Source organism: Linepithema humile, chromosome 2, assembly GCF_040581485.1.
Source record: "Linepithema humile isolate Giens D197 chromosome 2, Lhum_UNIL_v1.0, whole genome shotgun sequence".
Classification (NCBI taxonomy): Eukaryota; Metazoa; Arthropoda; class Insecta; order Hymenoptera; family Formicidae; genus Linepithema; species Linepithema humile.
In genome coordinates this window covers 20,372,097-20,390,505 of record NC_090129.1, presented here as the reverse complement: position 1 = coordinate 20,390,505, position 18,409 = coordinate 20,372,097, and the positions used below count along the sequence as shown (strand labels likewise).

Below are 18,409 nucleotides of genomic sequence, written 5' to 3'. Positions count from 1 at the left end.
GCGCAGATATCGCGTATTTATACCGGCGTACGTGGAGCATCACAAAAAGGGCATAATGGAGCCTGTAGTCAGATAGGTGTACATAACGAGGCCACAGGAGGGGTGGGGTAAGGCACGAGGAGGCAGGGTGGCGCGCGGAGGTTGTCGAGATATAAATGGCGGGGAGGAGAGATCAGAGAGGGTTGTTCCCCCTCATCCAGAACGCATCTGCCCCATTATGCTGCCCCGGGGCACTCCCGAGACCATTAATCCTCGCTAAACGACAGCCATTTTGTACCTAAACTGGATTGCCGACTCACTAACTGGTTTTGAGGACGCTTAATAGACTACTCGGTGCTCCTATTATGGCGATCGCGCGTCCGTGCTGTATTTCGGTGTCGTTTATTCCCCGTTAATGTGCAAATCGCGGGGAACGCTCGGGACATCCCCTCCTCCGAGGTGCGCGCGCTCGTGCAAACGTCGTTCGTACATTTTGCTCGTCACGGTGCTGGCGATTTACAAAAGACAGAAAGAAATAGTTCAACAACGACAAAAACGTTTATTGTAGCATAGTATCTCATTAGCTCTTTTTAGATCCGTCAATCCACATTTATCGCGTAATTCCAGATTTCTCGTTCAGTACTTAATTGCAAACTTTTTAAAAAATATTACAAATCCGCAAAATAAGATTCTAATTATTTTATATAATAACAATCTTGGTGCTATCGATTCAATTTTAAAGTTTCGTAATTCTTACTAATAATATTAATAAACTTTATAATTTTTAATCTAGGTATTGAATTTAGAAAAGTGTGAGCAAAGAAGTGAAATTATGATATTTTTCTATGTATACGCATGTGTTAGCGTATATTAAATATAGTCTCAGTAGCGGTTTATCAAATTAAATCACTCGCCGGTTAAACAATCTCGACCGCTGTGTCGCCTAATTAACGTCGAGTTGGGCACAGCGAGCAGCGGCGCGTCTTAATTGACTCCGCGATTCTATTTCACATCGCGTTTAAACACACACTCGCGTGTAACGCGCGTAATAAAGTCCGCCTGGAGCGAGAAGAATCGCCGGGAATTACGAAAGCATCAGCGCGGCAATCCCGCTGGCAAAAACCACCTTGACGAGGCGGCCAGTTGTAACGAGATTTTCGTTAATCGGCTTGACTGCCAAGACCGTGGCGAAATGATTCCTCCTCCGGTCGGTTTACCCTGCGAGACGCGCCGGGACTACACGAAAGGTTGTCACTTGCCATTATCGTCGTGATGCCGATCGGATTAGTGTAGCCCTAAAGTATCGTTAATCCACCGACGACATTGTCGCGATTGTGCGGACCAAATGTACCAGCTAAGAGTTCGAACACATAAGGCATGATTAATTCCGAACCATCTCGAAATAATCTTACAGACTTTTTTTATGCCATATTTGTGAAAACAGCGATTTAATTGATGAGGAGTGAAAGTTACAAATTTGCTTGATTTTTTTATGAATAATTAAACTAATTAAGGTATCATCCTTTTCACTATTGAATAGATTACAATTTTTTTCTTCGTTATAAAATATTTTTCGTACGTTATGTACTGATAAAATATCAGATCTGATCGAACAACAAAATTGACGGAAGAAAGATTGACTTCATATAAAAATAATAATTGATTATATAATTTTTAATCTACGGTATCTGAATTACTTAATTGTATTTATTTTTAAAAAACTTTTGGCTACAAGAAGCTCTCGCTACTTTAATGCCTCGTTATCTTGGCTTTTAATAAAATGTTTATTTCTTTGTACTATAGCGACACAAATAAGAGCATCATAAAAAGCAAGAGACAACGAGATGACGCGTGCACGTTGTCCAAGATCTTCTCAACTCTCTTCGCCACTGGCGAACGGTAAAAACCCTATGCTTGACAGCTCAATTCTCTCTTTCTGCTTTCTCCCGCCTTCTGGTGCATCTCTTTCCTTACCAGAAGTGCGCGCGTGTGTTGCTGGCTTACTGCAAGCGCTTCCCCACCCTCACTGCATCGATATGCTTCCCTTCTTTTTGGATTGAAGATTCAATATTCCGGCTTTACCGACGCTTCAATTTCTACTTCCCAAACTTTCAAGTATTCCTCGAAATATTGTTACTTGTGCAATTATCCATTCCATAATTTTATAACACACTGACTAGAAAAAAAGTGCTAATTTTTGAAGCTACTAAAACTATTTTTTAGAAACAATTACATACAAGACAACATGCTTTATCCGCTGACAATTATAGTAGACCAAGTGGTCAGCTGAAAATTAACCTGTCGCAAGATTGCAGTCACGTGTCTGAGCACGCACGCTAATCCCGATAATTAAATATGACCGGTGTCGAGGTCGCGCGCATCACGGGCACCGTGGTAAATCCTAGATCGACCAGCAGCGCCCGCTCTCTCGTGAGAGGAGCGGAACGAGAAACCACGACGCCGTCCATCGGGCGAACGCGAGAGGGACGCTGGTGCGCCCAGCGTGCGCCCGTGCAACACAGCCACGTGCACCCGTATTGCCAATCAATTCGCGCATTGCGCGCCCGGGAATTAGACAATTAGGAGTCGTCACGTTCCGCCCGGTCCCGCCGCGTTCCACCGCCACGCCGCGTCTCATCGACCATCCTCGGTCCCCACCACCTGGCCGCTCTCGGACACGGGTGATGCATCCAACTCCATCTGGCGAGCCCGACGACCCAGAAGAAGGGGCACCTCTTCAGTATTCAATCCACCTCGGTGCCCGCTATTGGTCCCCGTCCGACCACGAAGAACGCCCACATGCGAAACGCCCGAGATGCGCGCCGACTCGCGCGTATTGGTCGAGCCGAAGCCTCGGTACCGGTTCTGCGAGCGTTGCGGGGGCGGCGCGCACCCGGCAGCGACATTCGAGAGCGAGAAAAGAGAGAGAGAGCGAGGGAGAGAGAAAGAGAATGGACCTCGGCAGGGCTCTCCGCCGCGAGTGCAGCCGAGCTGGTAATCAGTGCCGTTTCCGCGGCAGTGGCGGCCACCACGCGGCAGATTACACAGATTACACCGATTACATTTGTAGCCGACCGCTGACGGTCGTTTCTTTTCGGGCAGACCGCCGCGCGCTACCATCTTATCCCCTCCGTCGCGTGACCCGCGCTGGAGTGCGTGCTTGACCATCCTCTCGGTGAACCGTCGCCGGGCCGTGTCATCGGGGTGCACGAAGAGTCCGAGGATTCTGGCAGAAACCCAGGAATGTTGAAGGGCACCGCGTATCGAACGACGTCGGCGTTCAATACCCTCGTACACGCGGAGGAACGCGTTGACGGCAGCGACGGCCGTCGCATGACGGACTTTACCTACTGACAGTGGAAATCAGCCGAGCTGTCATCCGAAAATCTGTCGGCGCGGAAATATTGACACTTGTAATCCGATGGTGAAACAGAAACGGAAAGAAGTGCACTGTATATACGTATACTATATGTACTACGTGGGAGATTTCGAAAGCACAACGCTGTGGATCTTTTAGAATATATTGGGAAGATATGCACAACAGATTAGAATAATCGTCGACTTATGGAACATTTATTCAATTGAGTTATAATATATTACGACAGCAGGCGAGCTGTCAACGTGAAACTCACTCGCGCAACGTGATTTTTAATTAAGATACAGTGCAATTTTTCTCCCGCACACCTTTGTTTAAAGCACAGTTTAAATGTTTTTGTACGAACTCGTTAAATGTTATCTGAGAAAAGAGCGTAAAATATCGTGAAAAAAAGTTGCCGTGTAAGAGCATCGAAACACTGAAGATCGCCGGAGATGCGAAAGGTATAAAAGTTAAGAGATAAGAAGAGTTGTGTCATCATGTTGATATCCTAAAAACACTCCTCTGACTTTAATGGGGGAATCCGCTCGTGTCGGCTGGGTCATTCCGCGGCGATGCGGCGGATTCCGAGAATAACGGAGAGCACGGGACTTGCAGAGGTGACAGGTTGTGCCTACGTCGCTTTGACGTCACCGGGATTCGTCTAGGAATCACGATGTGACTGATCGTCACCTGAAAGTACCGTGTAGTTCCATCGCGTCAGTATATCACATCGATCGTCCTTTGACAGGCATTTGACAGAAGAGAAACTGATGCAGCAATTATCAGCTGACATTTTAACGCTATTTATTCGGAGTTTCAGAGATGGAAATCGCAGTTTAATGGATACAGCGAGCAATTCAACATGGAATTAAGGCAAATAAACGGCTGATTCTTGAATTAATCCGAAACGTTGGAAAAATAACATTTGGAGACTTGTGAGACGTGAGGATCTAAGCGACCGACACGTGAGAATCACGGCATGAGCAACGGCGAAGGCGTAGTGACAGGCCCGGGTTCCGGCAGCGATCGTCTGTGCGAGGACGTCGACATGGCCACCCCGACGTCAGCGTCGTCGAATCTGAAGCCGCGAAGCGGTAAAATCAGCTTCAGCGTCGACTCCCTGCTGAGCGGCACGAAGAAGAGTGCCATCAGCGGCGGCACTTTCGCGGCGAGGCGAGACAACGACGATCGGCTGGACGCCGAGAAAAATCTCGAGATGGAGACCAGGTATCGAGAGCTGCTGATAGAGCAGCAGAGGCTGCAGAGCAGAGAGTTACTCGCCAGGCTGAGCCCGCACGGGCTCGCCGGCTTCGGCAATCATCACCATCATCACCATTCGAGCAGACTCGAGCAGGATCATCCGCCGGCGCGGCAGGAAATAATCACGGTGAAGGACTTCTCTAGAACGAGCCACGACAAGTCTTCCTCGCCCATTAGAATAGACCAGGAGATCCCGCGGGATCGCGACGATCATCGACTGACGACCAGTTCGCCGAGCGGAATCGGCGAGACGATGCTGCAACGGGAGCAAGAGCGCATTCAGGAGGAGGACGAGAGGATCGACAGGATCACTAATCCGAGATCCGTGTCGCCCGCGAGCAGACGCGAGATCCTCGACGATCGCAGCGACTCCGAGGCGAATCGCTCGCTGGAAGGCGACCGGACGACGGATCATCTGGATCTCGAGGACCACGAGATCAGAAGCGTCGGCCAGTCCGAGGATCTGAATGTAATGGACTCGGACTGCGAGCTGGAGAGGGACCTGGAGGCCGGCCAGGAGAAGGAGGAGAAGTCTAGCCCGGTAGTGCCTCAACCGATTCATCCCGGAGTGCAGAGGCCGTCGCAGGGGCCGCCGTATCTCGCCGGAGCACCCGGCGCTCCCGGCTGGAACCCCGCAGGATTTCCGCATTCTCTGGCGGGGTTCGCGTGGCTGCCCCCACCTCCGCATCCGCACAATCCTCATGGACATCTTTACACGCCGCACGGCGGACCGACCAGTCCGAACGGTAAGGCTAAACACGATCAAAGCGTCTCTCAAAATAGAAAGACTCGGCTACTTATCATGTGGTTTAAAACGTTTCGCATTACATTAAAACACTAAATTTATGATATTTTTTCAACACATGCTCGTAATATATAACTTATACCACTCAATCTGCTTTAAATAATGCAAATAAATGTCTCGCGCAAGATGTGAATGCTATAAATCGAATTTCGAATTGGATCGAATCGAAATAAGTGAATCAAATCGATAATATGAGTCGAATCGAATTTATGGTTACTTTTATTACTTTATTTTAATCTCGTTTTAATGTTTTAATTACGTACGAAGAAATATCTGCCTAAATCTTTCAAAAAAAAAAACGAAGAATATTAGGCGTAGACAGAAGTAGTTTTGCTTTTTTGCATTCGTTTTTTTTTTTTTTTTTTTTTGTTCGAAACCATATGAGTGACAATGTCGGTGATTAGATAGAAAACGCAAACTTCTAATGCAACTCGCATGACATTTACGGCACGCAGACTCATAACGTTCTGCATTAGTGCCGCAGATCACGCGAATAGGCGGATATTATCGGCCTTACGTGCCAAAGAATTCGCTTATATTCCAGTTTACCTTCATCACGATTAAGCCTTAAAACTGAGACTTGAAAACTGCCGTCACGTATGATCGACGAGATACCTTCGTTTTAACCGATGACTTCTTTCCGAGCGGAAAGATTTAATAGGCAGATTTAATATAGGCGGAAGACTAACGATAGAATATAATTCTGCACAATGTGGCGCAAATTAGCAGATAAATATTTAATACGACGGACGTATATCATGCTTGAATTTATTATTGCCATTAAATTATTGTCATGGACATTCGTGACAATATTAATGTAGTCTAGTTTGATCACTGATTAAAAACTGCATTCCTCGGCATCTAATTTGATATCCTACGATATTTGTGTGACCTTCATAGTCATGTAAATTCTGTTTTAGAATTTTTATGTAGATTCCACGGTATTAATTTCGATGAATATTTCATTATAGCTTAAGTCTCGATGCTATCACGTTTTCTTTCACAAATTAATAAATTTGGAATAAATTTTTTAACGTTGAATACAAATTTGTTATGCGCGTTATAACGTTCTTATAACTATTGATCAATTATTCGATGAATCGATTCGTTAAGTAATTATCCGATTTTTCGCCAACTAAAATTACTTCACTTTATCTCATATTCTTGATTCGCCGTGCTATTTTTATCGCGTAGCAATAGTGTCAAATACTTTTTAGTACCACTATCTGTGCACATAAAATTACCATAGACATAACATCGGCTGTTAGTTCCAAGGACTACGAGAGTTAACATCGTTCACTTCGATCGAGTGCACTTTACTTACGTGCGCTACCGAAGTCGCGATTTTCACTTCCACACTCACCGACGTCGACTTCCCGGCGGGGTTGCAACTCGGCTAGTTAAGGTTTCGCTAACTTTCCTGATTCCGTTCCACAAACGTCACGCGGAACTCGAGCACCCCGTACTGCGGTCTGCGACCGGCTCCTTGAACCGCACGCGCGATCGGCGCGCAAGGTTCGATCGGGCTCGATCGCCATATATCTAGGCAATTGGGACGCACGGTCGGCGCTTACAAAGCGACGATAGGTGTTTTCCATCGCCTTTGGTGTGATGCAGGAGTGACCGTAGGTGACGCGAACGAAAAATCGGCCGCGCGGATAAAACTCGACGTAATTGCCTAATGAGGAAGGAGAAACCGTGAAAGCAACCGCCGCGCAATTTCTTGGGACAGGTACAAAAGTGATCAACCGCACAGATACAGATCTTGTTTCGTGACCGGTGGCGGATATATGGATTGTAATTGGCTAATAAATCGAGAAAGAAAGCCGCAGAGGTTTGAAGTCGCGATAATTAGACGTCGCTCCCGCCTGGGAGCACTTCGCTGATAAATAATTTACGATGACTTAAATAAGGAAATTAGCTGCGATTTATTAATTGCGAACGTCTGTTTCTCTCGAATCTTTCGCGATTAGTATTTGTTCACAGGAGTTTCGATCGTTGCGAATCCATTCTTAAAAAAGTAAAATATAAATCAAGAGAATATATATACAGTATAAAATATAACGGAATGCAAATCATTTATCTAGATCTTTGCGATCAAAATGCGATGTTAATTAACGATGGTGATGTTTGAATCACGTTGGTCTTCGCATTATTAATTCTCCTGCAGTCGCAGTCGTTATTATTTGTCTAAGCGAGTGGAAGATTCCTTAAATGGAGAAGGACGTCGAAGTGCAAAGACTCCTGTCGTCGTGCGAGTGGAGAACTCGTGAACACCGCTGCATCAAAATCCGTCTCTAATGGACAATTAAAGTAATACCTCATTAAGGTGTAACCGACACCTTCTCCGCGCGATGGGCTAGTCGTACATCGTAGTACTCTTCAGGCTACTCCGCGTCGAGTACTCGAGTACTTGCGAGACTGAAAAAGGACGAGAGTGCTCCTCGTACCTAGCTTCGTTACTCGCGTGTCAACTTTTATGCTCGCCGAGAGCCTCGTAATGGTTTTAAAGATTTCTTTCTCGGAAACAGCGCGAGCCCCTCATTATGCGCGGATATAATTTCACTCGCAGGAACTTCGAGATTTGCAACATTATTTTATACTGTGATATTGAACAAACGAAGAATAAATTGTCGCTGGATATTTTTGAAAATTGCCTTTGAAAAATTATCTATCACAATATTCGAAGAACTTTTTCATTGTTGCAAAATAGCAAAATCAATCTTACGATAAATAAAAAAATTATTAAAAAAGTGTAATAAAATTAATGCAAACAATGTAATTCCACTTATTTGCCACATTGATATAACACTTGACTGTATATCGACGGAAAAATCGAAAGAGAGAAAATATTAGGAAGGCACGCAAGCATGAAACTGATATGAACATATAAGAGCGGTAACTCGCTACGCGCACTTCCTTATCTTTTAAAGTGGCATAATTGAAAGTAACATTTACAACACTCAATATGAAGCGGCACGGAATGGTAATTGGAGGAAGGGAAAATATTGGGAAGACACGCAATCCCGCAACTAATGGGAATACATCTAAGCGACTGTCATTACATGAATCCCCCTATCTTTTAAAGTAACGTAATTGAATATAACGAATTGCATCATTTACGTCAACCGTAACAAAATCCGGATCTCGAGTGTAACATCGAAGAAAATATTTGAAAGATCGCGAGAATTAATGAAAACACATAACACGGATACACGTTGCTCGCGCGCAATCTTATTTTTCAGACAGAATGCGAAAACTCTCGACGAGGGTGAAGCGATCGATTCAGCCCGCCGATCAGAATCGCCAACAGTTCGACATGATAGAGTCATACATAACTCACGACATCCATAATACAGTCAAGAGGGACCGAGAAAAAACTGCTCTTGTTAAGGTGGCCCGTTAGGTTTGGTGTAGCGAGCTCAGCTTTCCGTGCGATGTCGCTTAACTTTTTTTTGCGAACGATAACGACAAACTGTTCCTGTTGGCCTATTTTCCCTTACTCTTTACATTCTTCTTATGGGTATTTTTTTTTTTTTCATTTTCTTTTCGTTGATGCGCGACACTAATTACTAGCATTTGAAGCAGAAACCGGAGCAGATTAGCATTTATATTGCACTTGAATGTTTGCAACAAAATGTTGGTTTTGCTTTGAGATGATTACTTGCTTGCTGAAAACATTGTTAATTATAGTGCCTTTTGTTAGAATTAAATTAACTGCAGCAAAAAAATTATAATTTACTAAAATCCGTTGTAAATTTAATAAAAATTAACTTAACAATAATTCAAGTTGACAGAATTTATCTTCATAGTAAACAGACACATTGTCTTTCGTATTTTGCATATTTGTAACTTTATCTCTCCGGTCTGAAAAATTAGACAGTGAAAAGCTTATTAACCCGTTTCCACGAGCCTTCTACCGCTGACAGTTATATCGTGGGGTGCGATACGAGGTTCGCATAGCCGATAATCTCAGGGCCCGTCGCTGGGCGGCGGCTTTCGAAAATTATGAATACGGACGTCATTTATAACGCTCGAACGCCGCGCACGCTGCCCGCACGCATTTATCTGGATTGCGCGCGCAGGAATGAATTAACGACGACCGCCCCGCGTCCAATGATGTTCTACAAAATATTTCGGACGATTCATCATTCCATGGACGTAATTACCCGCCTCGCTCGTTTCAGCGGCCCGGCGCGACGCCCGCTGCTGCCGTCTGGAAGCTAGCATGTCTTTTTTTCAGCATATCCGAAATCCAGCATCCGTTGATGAAAACAGCACGGCTCATTACGATGCAACTGTCTTCTAATTTTGTACTCATTTTGTACAGATATTTGCATGAACTACGTGCTCAAATAATAACGCATCGAATATGAAAATATTATGTGATGAGCTACATGTTTTATTAATATACAAGAACCATTTAATAGCATTTAATTAGCATTGACAATCGTAATTCAATCATGTTTAAAAGTGAATAATTTATTTTTATAAAAGAAGTTATTTGAAAACACAATTTTACGTTACAATTTAATTCAGTATTTGATTAAAGCTAATAATTGCAAAATTTATAATTTTAGGATATGAGTGTAGCAATTTGCATTAGGTTTAGCATTAAGAATGTTGCTAATTAGGTCGATTCAGCTTGACTTAAATTTATTCAACGTCTGAACCAATCTTTATTATCGTATTTGGCAACGCGAAAATTTTTAGAACGCCGAGTAAAAAGAGAAACGGGACGAATATCAGCGGCAGCGCGCGGTCATTACGGCGATGTAGTCATTCGCGTGCGTGTTTCAGCGATCAGGTAATTAACAGAAATTAATTAGCAGTCAAGAAGAACATATTGATCGGTTACGTGCGCGGCATGGCTAACTTTGGCGTGCGACATGAAATCGCTATGTTACCGCGTGAATGGATGCGACATCGACGTAACGACAGATTGTGTCTGGCTGCGCGCGGATTTGCGTTATCTTCTTATGTGCCTCTTCCTGCAAACTTAAACATACATTGGGGATACTTGGCACAAATGTATGTCAAGAAATACAGGCTATCATGTTTGTGAATTTTTTAGTATCTCCGCGAATGTCTCATAAATTTAGAACGACCGCGCTAGAGATATCAAAGTGTTGCAAAAAAATGTTATTTGGTCGTAAAAAATTATATAAAGTTATTCGTTATAAGCAATTACTTTTTATTGCCTCATTATGTGTACGTGATATTTATCATTTTATATAATACGTGTGATCATTAGCTACAACTTTTAGTGTTGAATCGTATGGAGAAAGAATTTTAAGGCAAGTAAATAATGTCATAATTTATCACAATTCCAGTGTTAATTAACAATTCATGAGCATAACAGTAGCAGTAGCAATTTCTCCAGTATCGTTACATTAATTTGAAAATAAAACGTCGTCGAGAAGCAAGGAAACGTAATTAGCAAAATATTTATTACAAGATTACGCGTCACACGATCCACATGCGATGCCCTTAAACGCGAAAGAAAGCGATGTGGGTAGACCCGACGTCTTGGATCCGCCTGAATAACTATTTAATTAGCAGAAATTAATTAGCCTCCGAGGAGGACATATTGATCGGTTATGTGCGTGAACCCGCCAGTTTCCCCAGGCGACACACGGAGTCGGGGAACGCGGCGCAACGGGAATGGAAGACGTAATACCGGTGTCCCGACCGATCCGGTCGACAATGTCGGCGGCCCGTGCCTTTTTTGTACTCGGCCGATCGTTAATTAGCGCTCGGAATCCACGCGTGCCCTCCTCGCCGTCGCGAAATCGTCATCGTTTCGTCGAGCGGGATGTCGAAAACACTTTTTCACGGTGCCGTACAAAATCGAGCGATGTAACTTCGCATCTGGCCGACGTAGGGCCGCTGCTACGAGATATCAATTACTCTTACTCACATGCGAGCAGTCGCTTATTTCGAACGTATCGCGCGATAGTTATAGGAAAATAATATATCTAATTAGGGAATACGCGCGCGCGGTAAAAGGTGGCTATTGGCGAGCCCACTGCAATTTTTAATTGATGTCAATACTTCATTTGGCCTATTGTGCGCCAGCTTTTAAAATATACATTTCATGTTGGATATTAATCATTGTATTTATATAGAAAAATGTTCTTGGCGCACAACAATGTCGTAAGACCGTATTTTTTACTCTTTTAAAAATATATATATTTTTACATCATATTTTTAAATGAACTTTAATAAAGCAGACAACTTAAATACATTTATTAAAAAAAAAAAAAAAAAAAAAAAACAAAGAAATGCGACTTACCGTCGACGTAATCGCATTACAGAGAAAAGGTGGCGGATCTTTACGCAATAGCAACTAATTGCATATGAACCGATCGTAAACAACGGCCGATGATAATCATGCCCGCCGGATGCATGAAACTGAGATGATGCCTTGATAATTAGGCGCCGCTCGCTGAGCATTCAAGCGCGATTTATTTTTATGATTTAATTTGCACTCTCGTCATTTACCGTGGGACCGTAACCGCTTTATCACGCGAAACGTACGAAATGACGTTTTACCGAGCTATCATTGCGCCCGTAAATTGACGACTAACATCGCATATTCAACGTTAATTATCACTCGATGAGTGCACGAAGTTGGTGGATCGGCGTTTTTAATAGTATAAATGCTATAAATATTCGCGGATGTTATTATTACCTTTCTTTCTCTAATGCTAACGATGCGGATAGCAAAGTAATGCTGCAGGATAATGTTATTTTCATCCTCTCTACGCAAACAGGAATACCGGCTCAAAATCATTCAAAATGACAGTAGGCGAAGATGAGTTTATAAATGATTCGCTAATAAAAACTTTACATCTCCGTGTATCGGGAAGATTGGTTATACGTTCCAACTATATAAATAGGCTTCTTATAACGTTCACTTTTAGCTTGCGTTTTTATAAAATAAATCGAAGTTTACAGTTCCGGTTCGATCCATTAAGAAACCTTTTATATTACATCATTGAATATATAAAAATGGCATATTTTTGCAAATTAAAAACTTGCCGTACGAAATAAACTCTTATGAGCGTTTTATGTTCAAATGTGAAATCTTTTCCAAACATTTGCGTTTGATGATAATTTACACGAAGATGGAACATCTATTTGAACACATGTCTTTTCTTTTTGTTTCAGGGGACTTAAGACTGCCGGGACCCGGGCCAGGCCCGGTCAGATGCACCCTCAGAAAGCACAAGCCAAACCGAAAACCGAGAACGCCGTTCACGACGCAGCAGCTGTTATCGCTCGAGAAAAAGTTTCGCGAGAAACAGTACCTGACGATAGCCGAAAGAGCAGAGTTCTCGTCGTCCCTTCATCTTACGGAAACGCAGGTGAGACGCTCAATTGATATGCGAGCTATTAACTCTTTCAGAATTGAAAGAAATCTCATTGATATTTCAAAGGAACATGTGCGCTAAGAAAGAAGTTAATTAATCATGACTTTTACCCGCATGTTTAAGACTATAAATAGTTAACGCGCTTAGAATAGATCAGTCATGTTGAATCTTAAAAACATGGGAAAAATACGTGTGCTTACGTTATCTGATAAATAAGATATCTGACAAAAAAGAATACATCTCTCTTACATGATATTAAATGAAGCATGAGTCTTATTTAAAGAGTATAATTATGCGATAAGAATTATTATAATTTATTAGCTATATTTATCTTAACATTGATTAAATGGGCGTTTCAGCGAAATTAATTTGTTTTTCAAGCAAACAGTTTTTGCCGTTCACAATTAATATTCTTATGTCTGCATACTCGAGGAAATTTAATTGCAAATTATTTTTATTCTTTTTCATACTTTTGATTTTGTACTACCAGAATTTTTTTTTTATAATAAAATGGGCCATTATCGCGCGGTTAGCGTGTTCAGATACACTTTGCGCATTCGTTACAATGCATCAGTCAAAATGAAACACCACGTCGCATTCATTTGCTTAGATAAGCTACGATTACCCTGCCATCTCCTCGTGTCGCTTAAACCGCCAAACCGTTCCTTCGACCCTGCTCTCTCCTCTCATTATTCACCTCGGACAAAGAGGCATGTCCACAATTCAAATCGTGATACTCGCGGCGACATTCATCTGTATAGTCTTATAGAATAATTTATCACTTCGTGCAAGAAGGTGTGTAATTTTTTTATGAATAGTGCAAGAAACAAGTCCAAATGATTGATATAGTTTAAAATCAGCATTCAATTCTTATCGCTCGAACTAAATTTGATATTTATGCATTATAAATGACAATACAATAATAATTTGTGTATACTCTTACTCTCTCAAGTTTAATTTGACTTAAATCTTTAATTTTCCATGAATTGTATCTGTACGAAAGCTTGAATATACAAAAAATTAATTTAGTCGAATTGATGTCACGAATTAATCAAAGGCGAATTAATCAAAAGGGAAACATTTTCTAGACAGCTATGGCAATATTTTTCAATATCTTCTGCAAACAGCGCACGATCATTATCGCATATTGAAGTATTCAAACATATTATCGAAAATGAGCGCTCGTTAAAAGCATCATCGATGTGGAATGATTTCGGAATTCTAATACCCGACAATCGTCTCTATACCCACGTCTTCGTGCCAAAGTACCGCAAATTAGCTGTCGATTCAAAGTGACAGCTGCGTAAACGACGGAATTCGCATACGACTGCGCAAATAACAATTAAACGCGATTTAACGTTAACTCGACTCGTTTGTGCGTAAACTCGACCGTTATGCGTGTCACTATTTGTGACGTCGAGAATTTCTCGATACATTGATAATTTCTTATTAGCTCTGACGCTTTGTTGACCGTTTTGACTAATAGTGCGCTAAAAGTTTGCACACGTTTGTATAAAAACTTTTATTTGCCAATTATATCGTTCTGGTATTCAGCGACATGTTAATCATTAGATTATTGTGCAATTTTATTAATCGTACTCACAGACGTACGCGATAACGTGCTGTTTGCTGAAATTTCCTAGCCATTCGTGTTCAATGCGACGTCGGCTAATAACTGCGTAACACTTGCGCAATGTTTGCTAAACGAATCTGTCACATGCCACAATGTAACACAATGTAGAATTTATGAATTCTCACACAATTCGATGTTTTTTCAGACAATATTCTCGAGTAACGTAAAAAAAATTTGTTCAGAAATTGCTAATTAATTTTCACAACTGTATATATACGCAATTAAATGTAGAAAAATATTCCACACAGGAAAATTTACTACACATGTTACAAAAATAGTCACGTTATTTGCGTCAAATGCATCCGTTATCATCTCTAAACATGAACGCCGTAATGTTCCAGGTGAAGATCTGGTTTCAAAATCGAAGAGCCAAGGCGAAACGGCTTCAGGAGGCAGAAATAGAGAAGCTAAGACTATCCGCGAGGCCTCTCTTGCACCCCAGTTTCGGCTCGGGGCTGATGTTCTCCGGGGTGGGCCCACCTGGTACCCCAGGAGTGCCTCCCTTCATTGCGGCTGCCATGGCTAGGCATACTCATGCCGCAGCGGCGGCAGCTATGTTCATGGGACCGCCTGGGCACCGCCCTTAATAACGATACTTCAGCGATACGTGTGCGATTTAAAATCATTCTTGATATCTAAAAATTTGACAAATCTATTCTTAGAAAAAGATCCGATGATGTAGGATCTGTGAATTTAGTGATGCAAGAAGATAAGAAAATCCAAAGACTAAGGATTCATGGAAACAAAAAATCTATACGCTTAATTATTCGAGACATAGAAACTTGAAAATTTTTAATATCACAAGTCCGAGAATTAAGAAATGAAGAAAGAACATGTGAAACTAGTGATCGCGAAGAACCTAAGAAGCAAGAATCGAAAAGCTAAAGAAGACGAAAATTGGAGAATTGAAGACTCAAGAAAGCAGAAGTTGAGTACATATTAAATCGAATCTCCGCGAGTGATTTTTCTTTCAAAAAAATTGTCTAAGATTTCTCGACTGCTCTTGTTTATTAGCCCTTTATCTGGATTAATCACTCAATCTTCTACCAAGAATATTAGGATCCATCACTTAGCGTTGGAAACCGGATTAGCTAGAAGCGATGCAACGATACTCGCGCGTTAACCCCGGGCGCCTTATCTCCAGAGACATATGGATAATCTGACATTCAATTGAACGAAGCCTGAAGCTATCGTTCGGGAAGTCTAACTGAAAAAACATCGTCGTAATATTCCCTGAACGAGTATACGTGTATTAGCGCCGTGAAAGGCGCTCGAAAACTTTGATCTCAAGAGAAAGCATAAGTGTACATAGTGTAAATAGATACGCGTTCGTACGGTAACTATGAGTGTACGTATGTATATACACACGTGTACAGGACGCTTCGATTACCCTCACAGAGGTGAAATCACGAGGAGCGAGCGTTTGTGAGAGTTAGTTTTAACGATTTGGACTGCGCTGGATCTAGCAAACATTCGTTCCCGAGTTTGTTTTAAATGCGGACCGCTCAAAGTGCAGCGACGAATGAATATGTGAGGTACGTTTAAACAATTCCGAGTCTGAGAGCAGTAAAGAAAGAGCCAACGTTAATGCCAAATGTAATAATTATCTCCCTGAAAGTAATAGCGCTCATATTAAAGAAAACAAATCTAATCAAGTTCATCAGAAGTATTTATTTTTTAAGTATCAGATTGCACAGTTTTAGTCGTATTCTCAAAAATTATATTAGTCGCATCATGTGATGTTTCTGACGGTAAATAAAAGACGAACCATTGATCTTTCATCGGCAAGCACGTCATTTAGCTCTGACATCTTTCAAACTTGTTGAATTTTTTCTACGCGAGCAAACGAAGTAAGTGCATGCAAATTGTGTATCTCAGTCTGTATCGATCGTGAATCGAGGGAGATGGAATCGTTCATAGGCAGTAAAAACTAACGTTACGAATGTGGCAAGGTTCTAGACGTACCTATGCGCCTTGTATAAATGTAAGATGATAATTTATCCATGGAAGTATATTATAGCAAAATAAAAATGATTTCAATATTTACGTTTCGCCGATTTTTCAATCCTTGACGCAAGATGTACGAACCAACACTTCTATTACACAGATATCCACAGATACAAACCGTAAGACAAAAGTGTATTTTATTTTCAAAATTACTAACATTAATATTTTATTTTTTAGGTTACATTTTATCCGATTAAAGAAAGAATGCACGAAAAATAGTTTGCCTAATAACTCCGAAAGAATTACTAATAAGCGTCTGAACCACTTTTTGACGCTGTGATTAATAAATTTATAAATACAATGATGCAATCAATCGGGCGCCACTTCTTCCTGAATGAGGCGTCGTATTTAAGCTGGACAAAGAGGAAAAAAATGGCTCGTGGGGTTCGCCCCGACGCGATCGAATGTATTGCACAGTCATCGACAAGTCGGCTTCATATATGGCAAGTAGTCAATCCGGTGGTATAAGGCGACCGAAAGTGTCCGCCAGATAATTAGAAATATGTTAATCCACCTTGGCTGCTAATTGGTTTTTGACTAAATTTTTAATTAAGTCTTAAGCCTGGGCGGCACGCTGATTTATCGAAGGGAAGGTTCGCGGCTAATTATAAAATATATATAGAGGACGCACCAACACATGTCCACGCCGGTCGCTCGTTATCATATTTATGCACACTTCGCTGTGTGCATCTGTCTCGTTTTACACTGAGTGGCCATAGGCGCCTGCAGCTCGTTTTTTGGCAACGTACAATTTTCCGAGACGAAAAGAGAAGCTGTACCATCCCGATAATTGTCTTGTCATCTGAGCATTTTGTGCAAGCGCGCAAAGTTCGAAGGCGTCAACAATTCGCGACGGAATTTGCCATTATTTTGTGATAAATAATTTAATTTTCTTTTACACAAATTTAATTTGAGAATTTACCGGCCGGTGTTATTTAATATTGAAAATGAAGAAGTTTATGAGAGGAATTCAATTATTTAAAATTCTTATTGCTGCACACGATCGTTTTTTGTGATAATAATAGCAACATTTTTAATATTACTTAATATTATTTAATAGTGTTTAGATGATTAAGAGTAAAAAACAAATTTTAATAATATCGATTAGATAAAGAAAGAGTGAACGTTTAGATGTGTGAAACATCTTCGAATCTTTAAATTGTCGGATCTTAAATAATCAATTAATCGAGACTGATGAAATCCTGCTATCTAAATGTCAACAAATCGCTGCCTAGATGAATAAAATTAAGAAGCGAGTTTTAATAGTATTGATTAGATATAAAGGAAAGAATGTTTAGATGTATGGATCTTACAACAACTTCCAATCTTTAAATCTTCGGGTCATTAAATAAGCAATTACTCGAGAATGATGAAATCCTGCTATCTCAATGTCAACAAATCGGAGATTGAATATGTATCAAGCAGTTCAGAAACCGATCGTCCCGAGGTGAGTGGCAAAGCGCAAAGAGATCCTTTAAGAGCGACGATTCACCGTTAAAGGCTTTACAAACAGGCGCCAGATATTCACTACCCGTGTAGATCGGAAGCTGTTCGGGAGATGCCTTGTTCTCTCCTCCTTCCTGCTGTATTCTCCAAAGCCTGTCAACCGCCTGCGTCCGTTTCTCGGCGCGACCTCAGTCGGCGCTCCCATATAGATGAAATTTATGTACCGAGCCGGCCGATCCTACGCATACGGCCACATTGAGCGCTGACAATTAATTAAAGAATAATTTCTTGTCTTCGCGATACGCGGAGGAGCATCGCCAGTTGGCGTCCAATTATGCCCTCGGACCGTAACGGAATACCAAGTAGGTCCGTCGACGACACCGAACACCACGCACTTCTTCGTGGCTGTTCTCTTGTAACCCTCCTCGTCCGAGTAGCTAACTCCGTTAACAGTGTGATTTATAAAACGCAAATCGCGCAACAGTGTTTGCGTCTTAATTATAAGGGACAGCGGACTTCAATTTCTTTTGTTCTCTTTAGCTTTG

The 18,409-nt window shown here is 41.7% G+C and overlaps 1 protein-coding gene and 1 long non-coding RNA gene across 2 annotated transcripts in view; one reads left to right on the top strand and one right to left on the bottom strand.

Annotated features, from left to right (window-relative positions):
• Positions 1-18,409, bottom strand: part of LOC105679195 (uncharacterized) — a 69,916-nt gene that overhangs the window by 23,872 nt on the left and 27,635 nt on the right. The window lies entirely within an intron of this gene.
• Positions 2,896-16,457, top strand: LOC105679193 (muscle segmentation homeobox-like). Its single transcript, XM_012379080.2, has 3 exons — positions 2,896-5,343; positions 12,576-12,772; positions 14,753-16,457. The coding sequence occupies exons 1-3, from the start codon at positions 4,317-4,319 to the stop codon at positions 14,996-14,998; spliced, it is 1,470 nt and encodes a 489-aa protein (XP_012234503.1). The 5' UTR covers positions 2,896-4,316; the 3' UTR covers positions 14,999-16,457.